The 27,695-nt window shown below is 36.6% G+C and overlaps 1 protein-coding gene across 4 annotated transcripts; it reads right to left on the reverse strand.

Moving 5' to 3' along the window:
• On the reverse strand, window positions 1,728–26,967 carry LOC109727934 (anaphase-promoting complex subunit 7). 4 transcript variants are annotated; one of them, XM_020258162.1, is made up of 19 exons: window positions 26,707–26,965; window positions 26,394–26,545; window positions 23,802–23,870; window positions 22,481–22,531; window positions 20,799–20,936; window positions 20,592–20,654; window positions 19,745–19,860; window positions 18,456–18,540; window positions 10,288–10,347; window positions 9,494–9,539; window positions 8,829–8,902; window positions 8,014–8,064; window positions 7,677–7,877; window positions 7,552–7,596; window positions 7,048–7,141; window positions 6,818–6,963; window positions 5,032–5,261; window positions 2,824–2,884; window positions 1,728–2,673 (listed from the first exon to the last, which is right to left on the reverse strand). In XM_020258162.1, exons 2-19 carry the CDS (start codon window positions 26,460–26,462, stop codon window positions 2,587–2,589), a joined length of 1,686 nt encoding a protein of 561 aa, XP_020113751.1. In that variant the 5' UTR covers window positions 26,463–26,545; window positions 26,707–26,965; the 3' UTR covers window positions 1,728–2,586. The 4 variants fall into 4 exon arrangements, 3 of the variants coding, with proteins under 3 accessions (XP_020113751.1, XP_020113753.1, XP_020113752.1); XR_002220874.1 differs by adding an exon at window positions 3,869–3,966 and having other exon boundaries at window positions 2,608–2,673; window positions 26,394–26,967; XM_020258164.1 differs by having other exon boundaries at window positions 23,802–23,848; window positions 26,394–26,964.

A 27,695-nucleotide genomic window follows, 5' to 3' on the forward strand; every position in this document is an offset into this window, starting at 1 on the left:
TAAAAAAGTTAAAAAATATTCATTCCGCCCGGGTTCAACTTCCAATTCGGCCGGCTTCCTAGGCCGGATTGAAAAAAGAGGCGATTGAGAGATTTCCATTCCACTCGGGAATCGGAATCGGAATCGGAATGGGACTCCCGTGTACCAAACACCCACAAACGGATTCGCCCATTCCAATTCCGATTCCAAGGTGAAAAAGAAGCGAACCAAACACGCCCTTAGGCTCCGTTTGGATACTACTGAAAACGTAGCATAGTTAAACGTAGCATAGTTAAACTATGCTACGGCGGTAGGAAAAATATCCTATGAAGCGTTTGGCAGGAAAAAAAGTAAAGTAATTTTTAGAGTATAGTTAAACTATACTACAAAAAATGGAGTAAAAGTATAATCTACTCTAACCAAAGGAAAAAAATTCCACCATTCTTGAATGCATCAAGTTCTAACTTTTAAATTTCAACATAAAATTTTAAATTTCAACACAGATTTAAAATTTTAAATTTTAAATTTTAAATTTTAAATTTCATATTTTAAATTTTAAATTTTAAACTTTAAATTTTAAATTTTTTATTTTAAAATTTTTAATTTAAAATTTTAAAAATTAAATTTTGATTTTTTAAATTTAAATTTTAAATTTTTAAATTTCAAATTTGAAAATTTTAAATTTAAAATTCAAAATTTCAAGTTTCGCATATCAAATTTGAAATTTGAAATTTTTTTTTGAAATTTGAAATTTGAAATTTTAACTTTTAATTTTAAAATTTAGAAAAATTCCGTGAAATTGTACAATGCATGTCCAAATAGTTTAAAAATTGAATCCGTGGAATTTTTTAGAGTTGCAGGATTCTTTATTTTATCTAGACCAAAACCACAGTTTATAAATTCCGTGGAGATTTTTTACTGTGCATCCAAACAGGCCCTTATTTTATTGTATTTCCGTAAAAGTTACGCTTAATACTGCATTCTTACTATATGTTTTACGACAAACAATATAGATATATGTTTTACTATATCTTCTATGACTCTTCAGAGCTATACACTACTATATGTTTATCCATCTATTTATCTGCAGCGAAGCGCGGGATTTTCACTAGTGTTTATTATTTGTGGTGCATTTAGTGTTCTGAGTCTCCGTATGCTTCCTATTTTACTGGAACTAAATTGATTTCGATGAAAGATTTGGGAAGAAAATTGAAATTGGAAGCGTTAAAATTTAGCAACATTCTTTCTTTATAAGTAGGTTTACAAAATATTATAATTATAAAAAATCTTTCAAAAAAATTTATTTATAAAATAAAGCCTAAGTTATGCAGTATGTATTGGCAAAAAATAGAGAGAGTAGTGACAAATCACCACTTTCTAAATAACGGTAAATCCTTCCCTGTTTGATTCAAAATATAAAAAAATATTTGAGAGCGAATCGTTTACCCCGTATGAAACTTTCTTACAATATTATTATATATCTTTCAAAATTCGGTCCTAGTGAATTACTGTTTACATAAATGCAGTGAATACAGTAATAAATTATTTATGTTACAGTAGTAAATTATTACTTTTAGAATACAGTGAATTGTTCACGACATTCTAAAAGTAGTAAATTATTTAGGTACAAATAGGTTTAAATTTTATATTATAAATATAAGAAAGTTTCATACGCCTACATTTGTAATTTATAATTTTTGTAGACTTGCCAAAAGTTTCCGACAAAAAGCAAATTTACTTGCAAAGTATCAAATAACAAAACAAAAATATCCTTAAAAAAAATCCATCCTTCCCTCCCAAATTCGCTCGCAATATAAGCCTATGAGTGCTTGGATGTCAAGGAAACAGACGAGGAGAGAGAGAAGAAAACGCAGAAACAAATAACAAACACTGATTGGAAATAACACAAACCAATGAACTGCAGTAGAGATATTTCTTAGGCTCATGGCAGGATTTGGTACTGCCAGCAGTAGCATCGACCGTATCATTTAATCTTCCATCACAGACAGACTAGAAACATAGTTCCAATTTACAAATCATGTCGACTTATCATCGGAGGTACATGTAGCAACAATCCAAATAACTTCATACACAACCTCTTTCGGCTCCCACCGGTACCACGAAAGCACTATTAACTGCTTAGAAATCTTTAAAGAACCTTGCATTGGCCACACTATTTTAGTGGAGGAAGGAGGGTGAAAAGCATTCCACGCGTAAACACGTGCCCGCATTCTGGACTGAAGAAATATCATAAGCCTCTCTCCCGGAGATTCGTAATCTTCGCATGAATGATGAAAATCCTAACCGCTTCAGAATACACAATAAAATTGATGCTCCTGTCGATTAACATCGCCTAAAATACACTCTGCTACACATTAAAAATCATGTCCCCGCAATTGACCATCATGCCAAAATAAAGCCTGTGCTAACTTCTTTAAAGAGCAACACACAGAGAGAGAGAGAGAGAGAGAGAGAGAGTGGTTTTTATAGTATATTCGTTTTTAGTCGCCGCCCCTGGTTCTCCTCTCTGTAAAACTGGTTTCAATTTTTATCTGAGGCAGGTTCAAGAATGATAGAGCGGATAACAGGGTTCAAAGATTTTGCAGATTACAGCAGCTCAGTGTCCTCTTGATCACCTTCAGCATCCTCGGCTTCAATTTCTTCTTCCTCTTCCGGAGCATCGGGATCCATTCCCTGTGGAAGCAGTAGAGAAAGTTTTTAGTCAATTTCTTGTCAGAGGATTGGCGTTCAAGGGTGGGTCCAGCGGATCACAGTGGCAGAAAGATTGAAGTAGAAAGGTTAAAATATTCTATCCAGCGAACAAGTTTTGGGGGAAAAATAAACCTTCATTTGTTTCTCCAAGCGCTCTAAACCTTTCTTCGCTGCTTCATTCTGTGGGTTTATCCTGAGATGCAACACAGAAAATAAATTACAGCCGCTGCTTTCCTGATATATATATATATATATATATATATAGAGAGAGAGAGAGAGAGAGAGAGAGAGAGAGAGGGAGAGAGAGAGTCCGGCTACTATACTCTTATGAGTATAGGCCCTTTTGTACTAATAAACTTTCAGCTGTTAGATCTACTCTTTTGACCATTTTCACCCATTAGATTATACTATTCAACCAACCACCCACTCAACCCTCGGGGACCATTATCATCCAAACTGGAGACCACTATCATCCTAACTGTACATCCCTTCATCCAACAGATAAAAACTTATGAGTATAAAAGAGTCTATACTCATAAAAGTATAGTAGCCTTAGCCTATATATATAGGCACGACACATCGGCATGAAGCATGTCTATATTGGCATTACCCCCATGCCAGTGCCATGCCACTAGCACACAGGCACATGTTTGGCATGGGTTTTTTGGATTTTTTTTTTTTCAAGTAATTCTAGCTCTTTCGGTTGTTGTAAGGTGTATAATGCAACTAGACTTGATTAAGTTGTATGTCTCATCCAATCCAATATGAATATAGTCATGTTACGACTCATGAAAATACAAAAACGTAAAATGTTATTAAGTATACTACCAAATATAGGATTATAGATAATTCAACAGGGCAACTGCAGCAACAAAGGCTACTTGTCCTTGTCTGATCTCACTTCCACCATGACTAAGCTTCAAGGTACAAAAAGAGATGAGGAATAAAAGAGAGGGATTTGAGAGATTTGGCACCCTTAGGGTTTAATTATAGGTGGGATTAACTCTTCAATCTGGGATCAACTAGATTAGGAGTCCTAGTTTGATTAAAATACGCAAAATTCTATCCATCAAAAAATCTAAGATTTTATTTAAGTCTGAATTAGATTAGAAATATCTAGATAATTAAGGGCTAAATAAGGATTAATCTCCTAATGAATTTACATGGTTATACCGACCCAAGCTTTATATCGGTGACCCTGCTTCATCAGCAATGGAGTTGTAAGGCTGAGGAGGATCTTGGATTCATGAAGTAGCGAGTCCTGCTGATTTTCATCTGCAACCACCCCATAATTGAATCGTCATCCTCTTGCACAAAACCAATGTCAACAGGGTCGAACTCCCTCTCGTCTCTCTGTGTCTTGCAAGCATATATTTCAACTAAAGTTGAATTGCAATGGTCATAAACAAGCTTCTCAAAGCAATTATAAGAGTCTGTTCCGCATTTTCGTTGAATAAGTGCAAAAGTGCTCTAATTCTTTCATGTCTGTTCAACGCTGTAGTTTGCGACCAGATGGGCATGAGAAGAAATGAATGAAAAGATTTCTTGAGGGAATAAGAAAGAAGGGGGATCTCTAAATTCCTTGATATCTTCTGCAAGATCTCAAAGCTCCAAGAGTCCCGAGTCAAAAAAGAGATAAAGATAAGTTTGCTGCCTGATGGTGTCATTAGGTCATCTTTTGAGCACCAAAAGTCTTTTGAACCCCAAAAGACCAAAAATTTGGCACCAAAATCCATGTTGAATTGGCACGGTTCAGCAAGAATTGGCACCGGGCAAACACCGGGCGGAATACTGGTGGCACCCAGTGATACTGGGCGGCACATGCCTAGCATTGGCCAGTCTTTGTCGGCATGGCACCATGCCAGGTGCCAGCTGCTATCTGCATGAGATAGCGCGCGCTGCAGACAACACATTCTATTAAAGAACTACATATACTTAGATTTCAGCACAATTTTTCTATTTCTAACTCCATTCCATTTTATATACCACTTAAGTACACCATAAGACAGCCTTTTAACCCATTGCAAGATAATAATCCTGCCCTGATATGATATATGATAGCTAAGATCTAGATTCAAATGATTGTCCAAAGTTTATTAGATTTACTCAACATGAAAATATGATCGAACAAAATTACATGCAAGACACCAAAAGTCCAGGTAAAACTATCATTAGCTTCTTGATGTAAACTGATAAAAGAATCCCTAATATCCATTCTTATAAGAATTAAAATCTGGCATTTTAAAATTTGAGTTGTTAGAACTATAACAGTTGATGAAATTTAGAAGAACTTGCTATTATTAGTGGATAATGTTTAAATAAAGGTAGAATGAGATGTACCTTAATGCAGCTTGGTAATGAGAAAGAGCATCTGAGAGCATATTCGTTGCAGCAAACACTTGAGCCAACTTAACGTGTAGAGAATCATCTGCCCAGTCTCTTAGATATCTTTCGAGCAGTGACACAGCCTCCTTGTTTCTTCCTTCAACGACGTGTAAATCGGCCAAGGCTAATGCAGCTCCGAGAAACCCAGGTTCGAGACGAAGGGCTGATTCATAAAACTTCCTCGCCTAACGTAGTACAAAAATGATGTGAGCAAATAAAAGATTGTTCATTGAGAAATTCACTGGCGAAAAACAATTTGCAAAAACAAAATCATAATTGCAACATAATTAAGAAATAAAAGTAAATTAAGATGTCTTTTGGTTATGCTTGTGTTTTTTCGTTTTTTTTAAACTCAAATCATATAGTAGATGGACTGGCTGACAGCCAGCTGACGCAAAAGTTTGCAGATGCAGCACAAAAGTAGTCAGTAACTTTTGAAAAGATAAGCATGCAAGCTAAACAACAACAAAAAAAAAAAAAAAAAAAAAGAAGAACAGAGAAGTCATCCAGCGGCATGTTCAGCTGAGGCCTAAACATCCATATAGATGGCAAGGCATTAACCAACTTTATCAACCCTCATTCACATAATTATTCATCATTTCATAGTTAGGATGATATGCCTCCCCAGCTTACTTAACACCTCAACAGAAATTTGTTCAGTGGAAATAATCAGTAAACTTAAATAGGTTCTCAAAATAATTGTGTTCGTTTTGAATATTCAAACTCCTACAGTTTCTTCCATTAGATACTGGAGCTGTGCACATGGTTAGCTCCATTTTAGAGAGAATAAATCATCTCAACTTAAGATGATAGAGGGAAGAAAAGTGTACAATCAAAGAGAACAAGACTAGAGCAGGATTTAAGTAACAAGTAGAGCAGATATAGCCCAATACAATGCAGAAGACAAACATATGTTTCCCGAGGATCTTCTTCAGATGGCAAATTTGCGAGTCCTTGTGCTGATAGGGTGTGGCGTCCATACATAATTGATAATGTAACAGTTAATTGAGCACTTTATAGCCACTAATTTGTGGTGGACAGCGCATATTAAATCACCTAATCCCATATTTTACTAAAGATATAGCAAAAAAAGATCAGTTGCAGCATTACATTTTATACCCTTCTAGTTGAGTAGACATTTTTCTTCTAAGGGGTTGTTTGGTTGGACGTAATTGTAAATACAGTGTAGTTGAAGATGCATGCAGTTGAAATGCAACAATTACAATTACATGTATTTCATTCGGTTGGATATAGTAGAAAGGTGTTGCAACTATACATAATTTTTTTGGTTGCATGTGGTTGAGAATTGCATTTACAAAATTTTATCACTTTATATTTAGAGTGGGGAGATTACCCACTGTGGAAAAAATATATATAGTTTATCTTTAGAAGGTTATTAAGGAGGTAAGCTTGGTGTTTGTTTAAAACTACTCTCTCCAATTGCCACAGTTGGAATTGCAGCCAATTTGGGCGTATTTCCAACTATTGCAGTTAAGCCTCCTTGATAGTTCCAACTACACAAGTTGAATTCAAATGCACCAACCCAAACACTGGATTTGGATCTGCACGCAGTTATAGTTCCAGTGCAGTTGTAACTATGTGCAACCAAACAGTCCCTAAGATACTTAGAGAGGACTCTAATCGATCATGGATCAAAAAACTAAGAGAAATAAATTGTTTAGACGGCACACTATCGCATGAAACAGTAATATACTGTAGAGCTGATGAATAGAAACTTCACCTTCTCTCTCCCACTAGAATTACTAGCGTGCACGTCACCAACTAATTTGAGAGCTTTTGCTGACTGGTGCATAACCTTCATTGCTTCTCGAGCAGTAAACAATGCTTCTTTGGATTTAGAAAGTGCCAGATATGCACGTACTAAGCCTGAAAAATATATTGGGATAAGCTATTTATTTCCAAGTAAGTCTATGGATACATCAACCCAAGATGGTAATACTGCAGTTAGACCTTGGTATGAACGAAGATCGGCCCGTAGCTCCTGAGCGCCCCTGAAAGCTGTCACAGCAGTGTCTGGCCGGTTTAATGACATACAGAGATTACCCTGGTCAAGCAAATCACTAACAAATAATTAAATATAGGAAGACGTTGAAAATAAAATACAAAGAAATACTGCAGTTTTTTTTTCATAAATATCCCTGCAAAATATGAATTTTCACATCTCCTGCAAAAACATAATTTCTTACTTATATAGCCTTGTACTTACAAAATGCCCTCTTTGAAAAACTGGCAGAGGGAGAACTAAATCAAGATAAAGGTATATTAATAAGAAACTGCACTTCTAAGGCCATATATGAAAATTCTGATTTTACATTGTTATGCGTGTAAATAGATGGTTGTGCAGGAATACATACATAAAAGCCCCTACTATGATAGTTGGTTTCCTTTCATCAAGTAGGTAATCAATTAGCCATCTGAAGTCAAATGATAGGAATATAGGATCAAGCCACTTACCTTCATAATATAGCCTGCTATGTGTCTATCATCAGTTCGGAGGCTCTGCTAAAAAGAAAAGTAGTGCATGAGATGAATTGAAAAAGCTATAAAACTATTAGACGGTATTTACAAGTTATACGAACCTTCTCAGCAAATGACAAAGCTCTCCGTTCATCTTTTCTTTCCCATAATGCAGAGAGGGCGACAAATATTTCTGGTCTTCCAGAATCAATATGCAGCATATCATGCACCAATTTGTTTAGCTTTGAGGGGTCGGATTTTGATTTTAGAAGCATTGCATACTCATCCATGTAGGTTAGGACATATGGATCAACAAATCGAACCTGCAACGAATAAGCATTAAGCTAGCATGTGGACAACTTTGTCTCTACCTTTACATTTATTATATTATATTATATCATATTACATTTTATTATATCATATTATATTATAATTATGTTATATTATATTCCTGTGTACCTTCTCAAAATTCATGATTGCCTCATCATTTCTTCCGATAATGGCTTCAACCTATATATATATATATATATAACAGAACCATGGTCAGCAAAGGTAATGTGACGAGTCTATCAACAAAAGAAAGAAATTTCATATATCTGTAGACTGATGATGAAATTAACCAACATAAATAATCCTGGAGAAAGAATAACATACTGGTATATTCAAATCACTTTGGCATCTCATATACAAGGAACAGATAGGCTACAGATATTAGCCCCAGTTGAATAGCTACTTTATCTTAGGTTGTACAGAAACTTAGAATTTAGCCAATAAGCTCAGAAAAAGCAAAAGACACACACATGAATAATCTTGAGACGCAAGAGATAAATGAAAGAGGGATTAATTTGACCAAAGCACCTTTATAGTGACATGAAGCAATCTATAAAAGTGGGAAAAAAATGCTTGAATATGATAGGAATCAGAACTCTGCATCCATGTGTTTGGGTCTCAACTGGTTTATGTAATTGTTCAATAGCGCACTTTGAGAGTGTTTACATAACACTATAACTCCCACATCATAAATAAATGATGTTTAGTACGTAACAGGTACTGGCACTTCTGTCGTATAGCACTAAAACTTGCATAGCTTTGCCATTTTTCCCACATGAAATCACTAAAATGTCCTTTATCTTAATCTAATTCATTTGGCCACGGCCTATGCCAGCAAACTATTATAGCAAGTTGGGTAAACAAGCTTACTTATTTCAAGGCATGCCAAATTAAAAACTCAAAGCAAAATGCATAAATGATATGCCTAGAGAGTCAACTCCAACCTTCGCAGTTTCTAGTAAGATGTGCACATTATTAGGAAAGCGTTGCAATAGTTCTGAAAATATGTCAAGGCCACCTACAAAATATAGACCAAAGTGCTGTCAAAACTATAAGATTCATTATATAAAGTGAAAAGCTTGTAAAACAATTGCTTTAAACAACTTTCTCGAAATAAATATTAGCATTCTATAGACATACCCTACTTACAGTGCTAGACAATGTTTCCAAAGGAAATTAATATGGCAAATGTTAATTATACCAAAATTCATCACAATTCAATAAGCAATTTGACCCACCAAAAAAAAAAATCACCATTGCAAATCCCCCATAGAAATTTCTAATGTTTCTTATCTTAAACCTTTAAAAGATTAAATAAAATAGCCTCTAAAAGTTAGTTCCACATCGATTCTTCCATTTCCTTCAAAGTAATATTTTTCGAACAACCTTAAAAGTATGATTAGTATTATTTTCAAAAGATATATTCATCTGTCACGAAATAGGTTTGTATACTTGCTATAGAAACTAACGACTATGTAACAACAGTCTGAATTTCCAATTTGCAGAGTGTTTCCAGAATATACTAAAATGCTAACAAAGCCTTGCACCATTTGGTAAATTGTTCCCACAAAATGTCAAACCTTTTGCATGGTAAAACTCAATTGTGTACCTTTATAATCATTCGAAGCAATGCAACACTGAGCCTCAACATATCTCTGCAACAAAATATACATTGAGGTGGCTGAGAGTATGTAAAGTAAAATCATCTCTACAAGCAAAACTGGTAGTAAGGATAGTGTATCAAAGTTGAAGATTCTAAATTCTATCCAACAAACCGGAGTCCATAACAAGCCCAGACTGGAGCAAGTCCGAATTGGGAGGCCATAATCTATCAAATACTTCTGCTCCATTCAGAATTGAAAGTACCATCAAGAACACAGTGACTATGTCAATTGAAATTGCTGCTACTAGTGGTCCTTTCTTCACATTACCATGCAAAAGAAACTAGCACTAAAGCTGGTATGTATCCAGGTTGTGAGAAAGCTGTCAATCATTACCTGCACTCGTTGCACCACATCAGCCGTGCACCACCTACCCACAATAGCGTCCATCCCATTTTCAATCCAGACAAAGTGGGTTGCAGCCTTTTCTTAATAAAGCTATTTTCTTTAAAGTGTGTTATACGGTCAGACTGAAACTATGACATAGGTTGGAAGGCATCCGGAGGGCGGTGGATGGTTGCGGTAGAATGTCTTGAAAGATGATATGAAATACCCGTTATACTGCTTTTATCATGCAAAAGCTTATATTTAGGAATAACTAACAAATTTTTAATGAAAATTGGGCAAAAAAAGGTTAAATGCTGAGAATCAAAATACCGAGGGTGTCAAACGTAGGTTTCTATATCTAAGGAAGGCAAGTTCTGCTATTTGAGCCTAAGAACTTACAAGAGAATGCACTTACATTCAACCAACGCTGCGTATCCAAGTTATCACTGAGGAGCCTCCCACTCTTTACTGGAGTCTGAAGATTAATAAACAGCCATAGACAATAAGGAAAAAAAAAAAAAAGAAGACATTTGCATGACCACTATGAAAGGCGTTTGAAGTGAAAATGTAAAACTAGGATAAAGAAGACATTTGCATGATTTCGAATAATGTTAATAGTTATTCGATCAAGAGATTTGAAAATTTAATTGTAAAAAAAAAAAAAAAAGATTAGGGATCAAAATAAAAATAGTGGAAAGGTTGAGAACCAATGTGTAATTAATTCTTAAAAAAGTGTATGTGAGCCCCACAACCCCCAAAATAAGAGAATTATTATATATATTATTAATATATAATAATTATCATAATATATTTAGTTATTATAATTTATATTTATAAACAAAATATATTTAAAATATATTATATAATACATATGTAATATAATATATAATAAAATATATATATATATATATATATATATATATAGAACTAGGCTAATATACTATTAATAGCACCAAGTCATTGGTGCTACCAAATTTTTGGCCATTGGATTAAGAGAAATGCGGTTAGGATGATGTGGCCCTCTAGAGTTGAGTGGGTGGTTGGTTGAATAGTATGATCCAGTGTTTGAAAAGGCGCGAGGCGCAAAAAGGCGCAAGACTCTCCTGGAGCCTAGGCGCGAGGCGCACTGCGAGGCCCGCGCCTCAAGAAGGCGAGGCGCACAATAATTTAATTTGATATTCTACATTAAAAAAACTCCAAATAACTATACAAAACTAAAATAACTATAAAAAAGTAAAGAAAACACATGCATATAAGTTCTCAAGTTAAAAAAAAATATATTTCGACTTTCAACTTAAAAGTGATTGTGGTGCCAATATTTTCATTTGGCCTCAAGAAGGAGAAGAGGGCGGTAAAAGGAGAGAGTGGTAGGAGGAGAGGGCGGTAGATGGATTTCATTAGGGTTTTTTTAGGTTTCTTTTAGATTCTTTTACTAATCTTATCGGGCTAAAACATAAAATTTATATCCGAAACCCAATAACCCGAAAACTTTAATCCAAAATCCAAAAAATATTAAATATGCCGAGGCGCCCGCCTCAGGGCCTAGGCGCGCGCCTCAGCAATAGCGCCTCGCCTCGCTATTGCTGAGGCGCGGAGGCCCGCGCCTCGCGCCTAGGCGCTGAGGCGCGCGCCTCAGGCGCGACTTTTCAAACACTGGTATGATCTAACGACGGAAAACTTGGTAGCACCAAGTGCTTCGTGCTATTAATAGCATAGTAGCCGGACTCTCTCTCTCTCTCTCTCTATATATATATATATATCAAAGAGGGAGAGAGAGAGGTCCACTGCTCTCTCTCCATCTCAAGCGGTCCATGAGGTGAAGCCCACCCCATGGACCACATGCAAAAAGGCATGAGCCCCGCCTTTTTTCCTATGTAGGTGGGCAAGAAAGGAGGCTGACGGGTGGGACCCACTTTGCCGTGGGATGCATAGAGGCATTTTTGGTTCCCAATTCATAAGTTTATAAATACCAACAACCCAAAAAACTAGGATAAAAAACCATAAGTTATAAATGTATTTAATATTAAGCACAACCAAAAACACCCGCTGGCACCCCACCAGCCAGGGCAAGTGCAAACCTACACATAAACTCTCCCGATTTGCAACAAAAAGCTCTCCCCAAGATACAATGCAAAAACTGGTAAAGGAGAAAGACCCCCAAAAAAATCGAAAGAAACAGCATAGACATACCTAAATCCATACAAGTAGGGGCCTTTTAAAAAAAATGACCAAAAGAACACAGAAAGGGGGTAAAGAACAAAAGCAAAGACCAAAAAAGGGAGTCTAGTTCAAAGCTTTTCATCATTTCCCATAATACCCTGATGGTGCCGCAGGGTCTTCGTCAGAAAGGCCCTCACTATTACTCGGACAATCAGCACCAGTTTCGGGTTGTTTGAGCAACGAAAAACATTTTTCTAAATTGCCAGCCATCTCCTTCCGCTAAGAAACGAAGCGCTCTTTCTCAGTAAGCAGACTATTATAGTAGCCTTTCAAGAGGCCGTAGTCGCTTTTTAAGCACTTATATTTACCGTGGAGAGTAATGTAATCCGAAGAAACTCGGTTGTACAGATTCTCGTAAAACTTCCTATTCATAGATAACTGGCAGCTAAGCTAAGCAACAACACAACTTATATTTGAATGTTAAAGTCAAAAAGCTAATTTGATCTCTCATCATGTCTAATTATTATCTTTTGAGCCTAATGTAGTACTCTGAACTTGGCAAATTGCGAAGTTCGAGAGTAGGATTGGTAAGTGGAGCTAACCCACATCTTTTAAAGAGTTGTAGTGAGGTTTTTGATAAGTTAAAAGAGTGATCGAACAGCCGGAAGATCGAAAGTGCATTGCAAAATGCTGAAATTCGAATTCTGCATTGAGTACCGGTACCAGATTGGGTACCGGTACCCAATACAAACTGCTGCATGGCAGCAAGGCTCTTTTGATCTTTTGGCATTCAATCGTTATCTCTATCACCCCAGCACGACTCCTGCAGCTGGTTAAGGGGTGTGGGGGCTTAGCACACCAGGTTTGAAGCCTTTCTTTTCTCTCTCCAGGGTTTGGAGCTTGAGAGAAGTAGGAAATGGTGATTTAGGCTCATTTTCTTTCCCTCTCTTATAACTAGCTGTTTTGGAAGGTTTGGAGGCTGTTGTATGCTGTTGGAGGGATAGATTAGGAAGTGTTCTTGCAGCCTAAACTCAGTAAACAACTGAGTTGCATCTTGTGAAGGTGTTTGACATCATTTCTCTCTCTAGTTTGATACTAGTAGTACATTTGAGCTAGTTTTGGTCCCTTTGCTGCCAGCAGGTTTGGGGGGGAGGTTTCAGCAGTTTTAGGGTAGTTGTTTGCTGTGATTCTTCAATCTTTAATCCAGGGGAAGTTGGATCGAAACTTGGAGAAGGTAATTAGCTAGTTAATTGCCTTATGTTGATGCTATACTAGGTTTTTGGTGATGAAATGATGCTGTTTCTGGAATTTGTTTACAGCAGCTTGGATTGTCACTTTGAACTGAATATAATGGCGATTAAGAGCTAATTTGGGGTGCACCAACCTACGTGGGAGTGGAGGTTTAACTCCAGTCTGAACCTAGGTGAGAATCTTGCCGAAATTGGATGTTCTAGTAGTAGCTTTAATGCAGTTTTTATGCTTACTAGCAGCAGGTTCACTGCAGGGAGTTTGATTACTTTAAGTTGAAGTTTGTAATCTTTGAGAGGTTAGAAATGATGTATTCTAACCTGATTTCAAGTGGAGTTCGAGATTGGATTTCATATTAGGTATAATTCGACCTAATTGAGATGTTTATTTGAGTAATGATGTGGGGTATTGGATTGAGTTCTTTGCTAACTTTAAAATGCTTACTAGGGCGCGTGGAAATCAGCGAAACCTTCGCTAACGTGATCGTTAAGACTCGTCGACTGATTGGTGGGTCTGACCTCACCGAAATGGGTGAATTCCCTCTATGTTCTTATCTTTTAGCATAAAACTAAAATGATGTATATGTGTCGCTAACGGTGTCATAAATGAGTTGTTGAATGTACTAGCAGTATATATATATCATATGGCTGATTATACTCTATTAAGTAGAGTGAGCTATAAATGTTAAAGTTCTTGCATGATAACACCTATACTTGCGCAGACAAGTTACGAGTAGATGTACTATGCTTAAATTAGCAAGAATGACATGTGGTTCTTTATCCTATTCATTGTCACATATGTATAGAACATATGAAATCTGCATTAGAATGTGATTATTATACTTGGGTAAACAAGTTAAATTTGCCATTCTATGGATAAAACTAACATGTACTCCATGTTATTAGTTATGCTTTAGTTGATAACTAGCATTGGTTATTATATTTAGATACCGACCTATAGGTCGGTAGAGGGCATTCCATGTTTGAGACATGACGATTGAGGACCTTGTACTATGGATCACGCTTGCTTGCCATTGTGTTCATTTGCACATGCTTGTAAGGGTCACTCCCCACAAGCCGGCACTCCGGAGTTGGCCTACACGACAGATTGCTCGCCCGTGCGGGATTGGGTGCCGAAGTGGATTGCCGTGGGGAGTGTATACTACCACGGGGCCATTAGGCGTAGCGCAAGTTGGACTACCTTGTGTAGATCCTTATGAATTGAACAAAATAATAAATTGTGTTGTTAATAAGCACTACTCAATAGTGTGCATTCATGAGACTACATAGCAAGCTTACTTATGTAGTATAGCTTTTACTTGCATATTATAATGGTGTCATAAAAATCTAGTGATTTTAGTGTTTACTAGTTGTTATTAGCATTGTTATTTCTACCATGTAATAGATATACATGCTTTCTTTTATACATCATGAACCTAGTGGTGTAATTCGCAGAGGTTAGCAACTTACCCACTAGGAACTATTGTTTAATAGTTCTCACGCCCTCTTGTTGTTGTTTTATTTCAGAGCCATCCACTGCGGGAGAGGCTAGGGATCGTGGCAAGAGAGTCGCGTCTAGCTAGACATCGCTTGGAGTCCCGCTAAGTGATCCCCTCGCTGTTTCTTTGAGTTGCCGACGAGGGTGACGTGTACCCGTGTATAGAGAGACTACCATTTGTAGCTATAGTTGTTTTGGGTGACCTTGTGATGTAGTTATTTGATGTTGGAGAGTTGTACTTTACAGTTTTATGTTTTACTTCGTTTTGACCTTAGTTGAGTTTGTATAGTTTATTCTCTAGCTGTTAGTACTTGTTGTATGTTACATGCTCTGATACTATGTTAGACTCTTCTGTTAATTGTTATTTTCTAGCATGGTTTTAGTAGACGCCTTGTATACTGCAGGTATATAGCGGGTTTGTGCATGTATCGGGTATGCTTCCGCTGATACCCGGGCGTGACACCTAATCCATACTCTAGTTTCTTATTCTGATACTTTTATTTTGGCACTATGTTTCTTATTCATTTTTCCTAAAAACATGCATACATTGTTAGGTTGTGATCTTAAGTGCTATTTATTTCTACCGCATGTTGTTCTTGTTTCCTAAAATTAGCATGCTAGTTGTTAATATGTATTTTGTTATGCTAAAGTTATTGTTAGCTCCTTATTACACATTTATTGTTCTATTTGAGAAATAGTTGAAAACAATGATTGTTGCGCAGAAAAAATCTTGAACATGTGCATCCGATCAAAGCTTGTGGTATTGGAGCCTTATCAAGGTTCACAACCCTGACTACTTCAGCCTGAGTGGTGTGTTCTTACGCACAAAGCTTGCAACCCTCAATATAGTTAGACAAGAACCGCAACCCTAAGTATAGTGCTTTCCACAGAAGTTAAATGGTTATATGGACCCGCATGGCCAAATAGCAAGCTTAAGGCTGGTATTAATGGCAGACCAAGAAGATTGCACAATAATGAGAATGTTTGTTGTATTACAACACTAGACGCATAGAATGTGCCTAGTTCTTTACATTTCCAAGTTACAAATTTTGTATTGTTAGTAAAGGTGTAGTGCCTCTTGATTTGTTGTAATTCATTGTTATTCATCTTGATATAAATAAGAATATTTGTGCTACTTTATGCAATTAAGTTGCGGTTGAACTAGCGAGACCTACTAGATAAGGTTTTCTTTGTATAATGCAAATAAAAAATTTGATATACAAATTGCTTGTAATATGATGCCTTGCATATAATTGGGAGACTTTGCCCGTGCAGCAGATCTGTAGCGTGTCCGATTAGCTTCCACGTCGGGACTTCATAGACTCTTTGCTTTCTAGTCTTTTAGTGCTGCAACGAAAATTCTTTCATATGAGGTGTTGTGCTCGTGTTCTTAATCACATCATCAAAGATGGATTAGTGACTATTGATGATGGCATCGATAAAATTCGAGAAAGTGTAGATTTTTGAACAACAATGCCGAAAAACATAAAATTATTTAAGGAGCTAACAAAGAAAGAAGGATTTCTAGGTGGTAAAAAGTTGGCTCTTGATTGTAAAACTAGATGAAATTCTACTTATGTCATGTTAGAGATAGTTTTAATATATAAGAGGTCTTCCCTTGATTAAAGCAATGTGATTGTAACTACAATTGCATATTGACAAAGGAAGATTGGAATAAAGCCAAAAAAAATTTGGTGTAAATTGGAGGCCTTTTATAGTGTCACATCACTTTTTCAGGGACTACGTATCACTATTTTCCTCACATTTATAGTATCCAATCAAATTTGCATGAGTAGACCGACTCTCCGTTTCCAAGTATCTAGCAAGAGCAAATGTTAGCAAAATTCAACATATATTGTCAGGGATTCATCTAATTATAGAGTTGTGCGTGCATTAAATACAAGAACTTCTAAAAATGTAGGTGATGAAGTGCAAAGAATTCATGAGTTACCCCATAGTTTGCTTCAAGAGTACCAAAGTCAAAGTAGACGTGAGGTGAGTAAATCTAACTCATTTCAGTGCCAATGCATGAATGTGGCAGTGATGTGCCACTAGAACATGAGGGAGTGTCGATATTGCCAGACCGTACGCCCCATATCGTTGACGTATCGTGCCGCTTGCACAATGGCATGGCTGTGCCATTAGCACTACAATCCTTTCTTTCGAGTCTTTAGTGTGTGCAAGAAATTGGTTGTGGGCTGAATTGCAAGGTAAATCAATTGTTTTTTAGCATCTTCAAATTTTGGTATATTGTGCTATACAATTTTACTTGATTTGCCTTTTTTTTGTAACCATCCACTTCAAATAGGACAAGTTTCTTAATGTTTTTTTTTTGGTTTGTGCATTGGGAAAGTGCAGCAAGATGATGTGCTTTCATCTCATTGAAACTTGCAAAAGCATGGAGTTTTCTTTTTCCTATTACCAAGAATTCTATCGACTTGCAAACTCGTATTTGTTAATGAACCAGTTATCTGCTACTTAGACTTTGCAATCTTGTTACCGCAAATGTGATGGATTAAGATTATGTAATGTTCTTGTGATGGCTTCGATGGATTTGGCTATTGTAAATTGATGCTTCTTAGAGCACTGTTTACGGTTGTTTTTGTAATTCTAGTAAATTTTTCATAATTTGACCAATTTCCTTTTTTTCATTGAATGGTCTAGTCCATTTTTTCAATGTTGTTGTTATAATTCTTGAGATAATTTGCTTTTTTTTTATGGATGTGTATGTATTCTAAAGTTTCAAATTTATTGTAGTCGATACTTTTCACTTTTGCGGTTGATATTGTAAACAATATATACATTTTATATTTGTAGATGATATCATTCACTATTACATGGAAATTAGTTATTCAAAGTTTACAAAATGTTGGTAGTGCTATAACTTGGAAAAAGGAGAACTAGATGGTAGGGCAGAGTCAAGGCACCGATAGAAGGCAGGTTTTAAGGTGGGGCAGATAATGGTATTCTTTTTCATTACCCATCATGAATTCAAGGCAGTAGTTAGGCGCGGAGTTTTGGTTGGCACCTAGATTCATACAGTTTGCATCCCTACTCAACAATGTGTTAAAATTAGCGTATGATGGTAGACGTATAAAACTTGAAACCACTATGAAAGATTATTTTGCACCAATAAGCAGAATTGCATGAGTGAATATTCAGTTTAGCTTTCAAAATAGCTTCTTTACTTAGAAGTATTAGTAGGGATTTTAGCACAAGAAATCTAGAGCATACGGTCTGGCGAAAGGTAAAATGAGCTTCTTGGCCCTGGAAACAAAAGTTCCATTTTGAACCTTCAGCTACTGTGGGAAATTGCTTAATGATTTTAACAAAGTCATTACTGCTTCGAACAGCTCAAGAAGCACCTTTTGTAGAAGCTCCAGCTGTCCCAAACAGGCACTAAATCAAGGTAGATTCAGCAGAAATAGATAAAGCCAAGGAAACACGACCAGGAATGAGTTCAATGTTATAGTCATCTTCAGCTAAAGTCTCAAGGCATCATATTAAAAAAATAATTCAGGCAAAACAAACAATTGAAACAAGTAAACTAAGATAAAACTCATTGTAATTGCAGAAATGTCCAACTAAAGGAGTAAAACTAGTTTTGGTACACATGCAAGGTTACATAGAAAGCAACTTCTTAAGATTGGTGAGGAAGCATATTAAATTTACACTCACCTGGGAAAATAGCAATAAAATTTCCTTCGAAGAAACGCCTAATTCAGCCAAAGCTGTAACAGCCTCCAAAATATAAGGGCAGTGCCTGATAGAAGCATAAGAAGAAGGTAAAAAAATAAAAATAAATAATAGCACTCCATAGTACTTAAGCCTGTTATTAGCTTTGTTCTTTCCTATCAACAAAGTTGCAACGGTTGCTGTGGAGCCGAGGAAAAATGGAGTGACGGAGGGAAAATAGAGAGAGAGAGAAGAAAGAAGATCAAAGCCACGGAAACCATCATTACTGAGGAGTTCATAAATAAAGTCAAACAAAGAGTTTCTTGGCTAGGGGTAGTATGGTATATGGAAAGAGTTCCTTTAAACTGTTCACAAACAAAGAGTCATCATTAAATGCACTAAAGAAAAATTTCTTAACTCATGAGGAGTTCAAATGAATAACACTACGAAGGATTTACCAAAAACTACTTATAAGGACTAACTTCAACATCCAATGTTGCAACTTCTAGGATTATGCATAACGCACGTAAATGTAATCCCAATTTCATGCACTTTATGATGAGATCATGCTTGTTTACTTTCACAATTAATGTTCTAATTTATGATGCACCGGGGTGCACATTTTCTTCGGCAAGCACAAACTTACAGAATTTCAGCACTTTTCTCTGCTTTATCACAAACTAAACCAACAGATTTTGAAATCACACACATATGAGATTAGTCGCCTTAATTATGCTCTCTAGGCTTATCTTCAAATTGGCTAGCTAACTTATTCACAAAATGATCAGCAATACCTTCTTTTGATGTTCTGTATGTCATTTTCTAACCAGCTAGCCTATAAATAAAATGAGCATAGCTAACTAAGCAACCTAATTCACAAAAAGTACAGTTTTCCTGAATAATTCATTATAAAGCATTTAGTTTGTGGTTTTAAATGCAACTAAAGAACTAAGACTTGAACTAAAGACAAAGTATATGTCTGTATCATTCTTGTTCTATTTACTTAGTTAACATTTTCCAATTTGAAAAAGGACAAATGAAGCTGAAAGTACAATCATATTGAAAATCGTTCAAAGCTAAATCACTCAACCAGCCCAAATTGATGCCAACACAAAATACACACACATACCGCGTGCGCGTGTGCACATGTACGTATACATATATGTATATGTGTGTGTGTGTATAAGAACAGATGATTTCACCAGTTGCAGTTACAAAAGGAATGAGAAGTCATATAATTCTCTATAGATAGGAAGACTCGGTAGTATGTCTAAGCATTTGATTTATCTCACCTTAAACAATCTTTATAACAAGCGATGGAAGCACGGTTGTTTCTAGATACACGATAAAGCTTCCCCAATGTCAGATTCATTCGTAGAGTTCTTGCTTTCAGCGGAATTCCTTCCATCTGCAAAAAATATGTACAGCATGTTTGTTTCCATGTTTAAAAAGTTAATAAAGTAACTCAGCCAGTAGAACTCTTATTGTTACTCACAATCTGACTAGAACATTTATTTATGTTGCAAGAAAATGGTCTAACAAGAAAAAAGAGTGAGTGATTTTATCATGAGTGTTGCAGTCAAAGAATCACATACTTACAGCGTGAACAAGATGAATCTCTACCGTGCTGTTAGAGCCTTATTAACTACTAAGCAAAAAGCCCACCAACATATAATGTAAGGATTGTGATATCCTCATCTTTCTACTCAGTCCATGAATTTCACTTAAATGCTTTGATCCCTGAACCCTCAATATTTCAACTCCATTCTTCGCCGGAAGAAAATCACGGATTTCTATAAATTGATCTCTTCATCTCTTCTGAAAAATGATTTCCTTAGTTAACGTACCTAAAGCAGGATTGAAAGATCATTTTATAGGGAAAGGTTGTATGTTGTCAGATTTCTTTTCATTTCTAGTAACCAGGAATGCACTTCCTATATATAAGAGTTCAAGGATTAAAATGTTTAGAAAAGTACAGTAATTAAGTTGATAGACCCATAAATTTTACCTATAAATAATTATTAAATATAGATACTTCTGGTTTGAACCTTCGTACGAGTAAAACAGTGCGCAGCTGCGTACTACAATTTGAGAATGTGCAATTTAAGAGTATATGATAAAAAAGAATTCAAGCAAAACCTCTACAAGGGCAGCTCGGTGCTCATTTAGTGAGCAATGGCAAAGAGTAATCTTGAATTTCACCTGCCATATAAAAACAAACAGAAATAGTAAACATCCTCACTCTTCCATCTTTGCAAATAAAAAGGTAAAAATAATTTAGAAGAAATTTCAAGCAAAGTAATTTGAACCATTCGATGGAATACTTTTTCATAAAAGGTAACATACCTCATTGTCGTTAATGGTCGAAACACTCAACGAGTTCGGGGACGAAGATCGACTTGATGTGGATAATGAGTTTCTAGAATTACTTGTTGCTTGTCTCGGGATGCTTTTGCAATGTTGCAATGCTTGTTTGTACATATTCTGTCAGCAAAAGCAAGGAAAAGAGAGTTCCACAATGAGCAAAATAATATTCTACACATATTAGAATATATAACATCAATACAAAATAGAAGATGAGATCAACTAACATCAGGGAGTGTTTGAAGAAAAGCATACAGATTTCGTGCTTAGCTACTTGAAAAATACCCATAAAGATGACTACTAGAGCTAGCTAATGTAGGTGAGGCAACAGATATATGAAGAAAATAATATTCAAATGCTTGCATAAAAGGGCAAGTTGGAGAGCTCTAGTCCCGCATGTTTAGTGAAGTCAAACATGCAACGGCAGGACAAGGCTGCTGGCACTAGCATCTTGCTAGCCTTGAACCATTAGCCCAAAATGCTTAGGTTACTCATACTAGGGTACAAATCCTAATGTAACTCAGTTCTTTCTCTATCCAATGTAGGACTACCAGGACTGATAAACTCCCTATAGTAGGCTATGATGTCCTCGCTAGGCCCAATCACCCAAATAAAATAGCCCACTAAACTGTTGCCATTGTCTATGGTGCCCTCTCGCCAGACCTAAGGTAACACTTTCAATGCACAATCAGTTGGGCCCACATGCTAGTACGCAACGGAGCAGCTTCGGTATCATATGCAACAGTTTGATTAGGCCGCTAATATTAGCAACTTGTTGGGCCTAAACTAGCAGCTCAAAATGTTTAAGCCCAAGTTGCTCATACTAGAGGGCTAATCCTTACATTCCTAACACACAGCACCTACTCTATCCACTGGAGGATTATTAGTGTCTCACAAAACATATGAGACATGAACAACATGATCAGATTATAAGAAATATGAAACATAAGCAAAGTAATAAGACAAGAAATAGTATGGAGTGGAAATGTGGAATTCAAATATGAAGTTTAGATTGGTTGTAACGACCCAACCCACTAGCACTAATAACTGGATGGGCCCAAATTACCAGCCAAAAATATTTAAGCCCAGTTATTAGTTCTACTGTGCTCATCACATATAAGCTCCTTATGCTTTCCCACATAATCCGATGTGGGAATATTGGGATGTCACACACACCCCGCAATTTAGGCTTTGACATTTTCGTCAACCCAATCACACACATAGCCCAAGATCACCAGGCGATGTGAAGCCCACCCCACACTTCCGGCCGGTGAACCAGCTTTCATACCAATTGTAATGACCCGGCTCATTAACACTAACAACTCGTTAAGCCTAAGCCACCACCCCAAAATGCTTAAAGCTAGTTATTAGTTCTAGCGTGCCCGTGACATATAAACCCCTCATGCTCTCCCACATTATCCGATGTGGGACTATTGGAATGTCACATTGGTCTACTTTATCGGCTTGCTATCTCCATTAATAACTATATAAGATTATAAAATTATAGTAACTGCATATGGTTGCTTTTTGTACAGCATTCTAAAAGGCAGAGATAGTCTGCTGGTTGCCTGTTACATAGGCAATCGATCTATATTTATCATAAGTCATAAAGCAAAGAAAAAGAAGAATCTTCATCAATGTTACTGCAAGATATTAGTATTTACCAGTGCCCTACGAAATTCCTTTTCTCCAAATAAAGCATCACCTTGAAGCACCTGCCACAGAATTTTGAAATAGATAAGGGGCAGAAAGAAGAAAAATGTGACTATTATGAGTAAGAAACTATAATGTGACTATTATGTAAAATGAAATTAGTCGCATCTTTATGATAGAATTTGATATGCTTATACTCTAATTGAAAACATAATCATCACCATATATATCCATAAAAAACCTGTTAACGACAAATTTGCCATCATAACACATAACAAATATAAAGTTGAAATTTCCCAAATAATACAGGTTCAGTACCTGTCACGCATGAGTATATGTAAAATGTTCTATAGTATTTTATAAAGCAACAAGATAATCTAATTTTTCTTCAGTTGGCTTCTTTAAACCTTAGCTTACTGACCAATTAATATCATCTCTCTGTTACTTGCATTTTTTTTTTCTTTATCTACAAACTATCAACTTTGTACCCTACACAATAAATTGTCATTACAGAATATGATAAAGAAAAGAGCAACCTCTATAGACCAAAGTTGTTTATTCCAATTTAGACAACAAAAGAAATCTTGTCCATTACTGACGATGTACAAAAGTGAAAGGAAAAGAAATCTATACGAGTAGATACCTATTGCATTTTTCCTACAATCAACCATTAGATTATCATGAGTATGAAGTAAGAACGTATCAAAAAAAAATTAGTTTTGTAGAGGGCACTGGACATACATATTATAAAGTCAACTAATGAAACTACAACTAAATGAAACTATCTTCCGTTAGACACCTATGGCTAAGTAGACCAAACAAAATCTACATATAAGCCATTTAGTATTAAAAAAAAGGTATTTGGGCATAAAGCAGAAAAGGTGTGTTAAGCTTCACCTGATCTGTGCACAAAATCTATCTACACAACTATAGAAGAGAAGATAGATAGTAACAATAGTTCGGAAAATTCCCTCTGTTTTAGAGAGAGAGAGGTCAATCTCAATCGTCATTTGACAGCATCTGTAGCTCAAATTTAGAGATTGATTCAATAAGAAAATAATATAGAGGGCCCTATCAATTGCCATTTAAGTTCAAGGAGAATTGGAAAAAGAATAACGAAAATTCAAATCATATCTACAAGGAAAGAAGGTATTCAACAATATTGTAGCATATTTTCGATGTAGCGAACTGTCAAATAATTAGACAAGAGTTTATAGTCATCTTATTTACAAACAGTCAATGCTGAGAAAAAGTGAAACTAAAAGGGATCAGGAAACTTAATAATTTAGCCCACATATGCTAAAAATTTGTCATCTGACCATTGAAACTTACCAGATACTCAGCTTTAAGAGAAGGACTTGCTTCAATATTTGCACCAGCTGAAGATACAAGAAAGCAACCCTGTCAAAGTTCAATCATCATTTCTCATTGAGAATAGTTTTCACAAGCATATTTAATATTAATGAAAAAAAGTAAATTGATAGGTTGTCACAGTCAGCATGAGTATAAAATGAGCTACTAGTTGTGTCATATAATGCCTAAGAAAATGATTGTATTTCCTCCATGGAGAACGTCTTGATTTTTATTTCACTCTTAAAGTTTTTGCAAGAGAAACTAATAAAGCCAGTTTGGTGCATTCAACCAGAATAAAGAGTGTGATGAGGTTAGGTGGTTGGTCAAGTGTGAAAGTAGTAGCGAATCAACTAAAGCTATGGGTCTTGAAAATAGGAGGTTGAGGAATAAAAAAAATCAAGAATAACTACAAGAATAACAGACAACACGCTAAATGATATAAAGCACTATGCAGAACAAGGTTTACCAACTATGTAAGTGGTTTCATAGGTACTTCAATATTCTCTGTAGCAAAAAACATTCAAATAAAATACTTTGCCACAGAACCGGCAATTCAATCAAGCCAGCATGAGCAGCTTGACCTTGGATCACTTTTTCCTTAATGTAGGTCAAGCTATCAGCTCATATGAAATTTCAAAGGAGCTGAGCATGAGCATTGCAAAGAGGCTCAAAACGAATGTCAAGCCAACACTAAGAATAACTTCGCTCGCTCGGTCATAACTGGAATTACATATAATCGCACGTGTGCAACAATCAATATTTAAACATACATGCAAAACTTCACACACATGTGTGAACACGCATACATATGCACACATGCCAGTATGCCACACAGAAATCTACAGTCACATTTGTGTAACCTAAAATATTTAAAATACAAACACACACCCACACCCACCCACCCAAACCCGCCAACCCCCAAAAACACGCGCACACACACACACACACACACACACACACACACACAAGTGGAGCTACAGTCAAGAGGATCTAGACTCCAATTCTTGATGCTAGAGCATCTAAATTGGTAACATGTTCCGGTTAGTGTTTAATATAGTTTTAAAAACTAAAATTCATGGGTTTTGGATGCAACAATCTAATATATAGGGAGTTAAAAAAAAGGGATAATTGCCTATATACCCCTCATACGTTTGAAAATATCCGATTTACCCCTTTTTTTTCTTTCTAAAATACCCCTCATATGTTCCACCGTTATTGCAAAATACCCCCACAGTTATCTCCTATTAAGTTAACTTGGGTTAAACGTGAGTTAAACATCTACCACAGTTAAAAAAAAATTAAAATGCCAATTTTGCCCTTAACTTAAGGGCAAATAAGAAATGTTGGTGACGGTAGAGGGGTAATTGGAAAAGATCAAAAGTGAAAATACTTTTTGTGCCCCTGACTCTAAGAGCAAATAAGAAAGACAGTGATGGTGGAAGGGTATATTTGAAAGGGCAAAATAGTAATTTTACAGAGTTAAGAGAGTTAATTAACAGATTTTAACTCTAGGAGTATATTAGAAATAGGTTGGAACGTAAAGAGGGTATTTTCAATATTAGCCTTCTAAGAGGGGTAAATCGGAAAATCGGGAACTTTTCGGGGGTATATAAGCAATTGCCCCTAAAAAAAAATACGAGCAATGATGCTTCCAAGAATTATCAAAATCTAAAAATATCATAAGGAAAATAAAGAGTTCATATCACTACACAAGCCACTAAAGCAAAACATATACGATTCGAGCCACTGAATCATTGCCCTACTAGCCACAAAACAATCTTAAAATGTCAAAGTTGAGATGCAGAGACAATGTCTAGCATCCCACAGGATGCAATTCATTGCCTCCTCATAGTATCAAAGCAGAAGATCCTGAGTTCAAGTCCTTGCAGACTCCTAGTCTTATTTAATTTACGGCTATGTCTTGGGCCTATCAAGTAGCTCGAGGTTAAAATATTAAAACACCGCTTTGAAACAACTTAGGGGTTTGGTATTGAGGTCCATCTAACGTCAATAGGCATAATAAAGTTGGCGCAAAAACATATAAGGATATACTTTTGGGTTTTCCAATAGGACCGCAGAAAATATATTATAGCTGACTCATTACGATATACAAAACGAAATATAACATAGGAAAACAAATAAAATATTTTTCCATCGTACTTTCTCGCCGCACGTAACATAATATCCCTGCAATCCCAAACAAAGCCTTAAACTTATGAAAGTCATTTGTTTTTTCGGAAAAAAAATAAAAGGAGTGAAAAAATAGAAAGTAAGGAAAGCAAATCAGTTTCTCTAATTTGAATCAAATTAGAGAAGAGAAAGAAAAAGGAAAAGGAAAAAAAAAAAAAAAAGAGGAAATTTTTTTTTTAAAAAAAAAAGACCTTTCATAAAATGGCCCAATTCTTTTCTATTTCTCTTCCTTTCTCTCCTTTACTTTCTCTTTTAATCTGAGACTCTAGACTACACTCGAGGCATTATCATCACAGGAGGTGGCTTCTTCTTTTAAGTTATAAAGAAATAATTGAAACGCATTTTTGATGATTGCGAGGTTAAGAAGAAGGAGAGGGATACCAGCATTTGAGCGGAGTCGAAGAGGCCGTTGTCGAGAAGGGTGCTCATCTGATCCTTCGGCACCTCCATTCCGCTCCCAAGCAACCAGAGGAGAAGGAGGGGGGTCTAGGGTTTAGGGTTAGGGTTTAGGGTTAGGGTTAGGGACAGGGCTGGGATCGAACGAGGACAGGAGGAGAAAAGGGGTGACAGAGGAGGAGGAAGAGGACGTGGTCGGGTTTAAGGCTAGGGTTAGGGTTAGGGTTTAGAGGTGAGGTGTGACGGAAGGGCCGAAGAGGTGGAGGAGCGGCTGAGGGGGAACGGGAACGGCTCCGGCTGTAATGACCTGAAGTATTAAGTAGTCTAATAGCTAGCAGGGGAAGGAAGTAAAAATGTCTAACTTTACAATAGTAAGAGCAGAAATAATGGCCGCAGCAAGTGAGGAAAAGCGCGCTTGATGGAGCAGACCGGCGAGCTTGAACAGGCTGGCGAAGGGTGGCCCGGGCGGAGCCTTGGCGGGGCGAAGGAGCTTGGGTGTCCTCGGAGCGGAGAGAGAGCAGAAGAAGGACCGAGGTTGGAGGAGAAGTCCGACAGACCTTGGTTTTTGGGGCGAAGAAGACAGCAGGCGGGTCGGAGCCTCAAGCCTTCGGAGCGGAGGAAAAAGGCGAGCCCAAAACCCGCAGGGTCGCGGATGATGCGGAGAAGGAGGAGTCCGGCACCCGTTTACCCACTTACTAGCACTACCGGACCGGAAGGCCCAGAGAGGTGGCCCAACAACCCCGAATGGCAGCCCAACCAATCAGCATCTCATTTTTGGTCACTTTGCTGTTTAGTCCTAAGAGATTATGTAATTTCCATTCCAGTATTAATCCTGAGAAGTATAAGTACGAGATTGTATGGCAAACAGAATCATCAATGAAAATGAAATAGTCTATTTCTCCCCCAAAGGTTCTTCTCCAAACCCTTCTTCTTCTCTATCCCTTATCTCTATCCCAACTCTTTTCCCTAACCCTCACCTCTCGATCCTCATCTGTCTATCTCTCTACTTCTATTTCTCTTCTCTCTATCTCAATCCCAATTTCTATCGCTATTTTCTTACCTCTCTAGCCTCGGTTACCGATTACGTTACCTCGGATCCGCGACCAGAAGCACCAAGAACAGCAATATACAAGCCCGAGCCATAAGGGATATTACACCGGCATGGACGGATATTCAATTTGTATTTTCCGAGTTTAAATTCAAAAAAAAATACGGGAATGTATTAGACCTTACATTTTAATGTTCAGACTAGCGCGATACGGGGGTAGATATTAGTATAGTCAATTT

This window comes from Ananas comosus, linkage group 23 (assembly GCF_001540865.1).
Source record: "Ananas comosus cultivar F153 linkage group 23, ASM154086v1, whole genome shotgun sequence".
Taxonomy (NCBI): Eukaryota; Viridiplantae; Streptophyta; class Magnoliopsida; order Poales; family Bromeliaceae; genus Ananas; species Ananas comosus.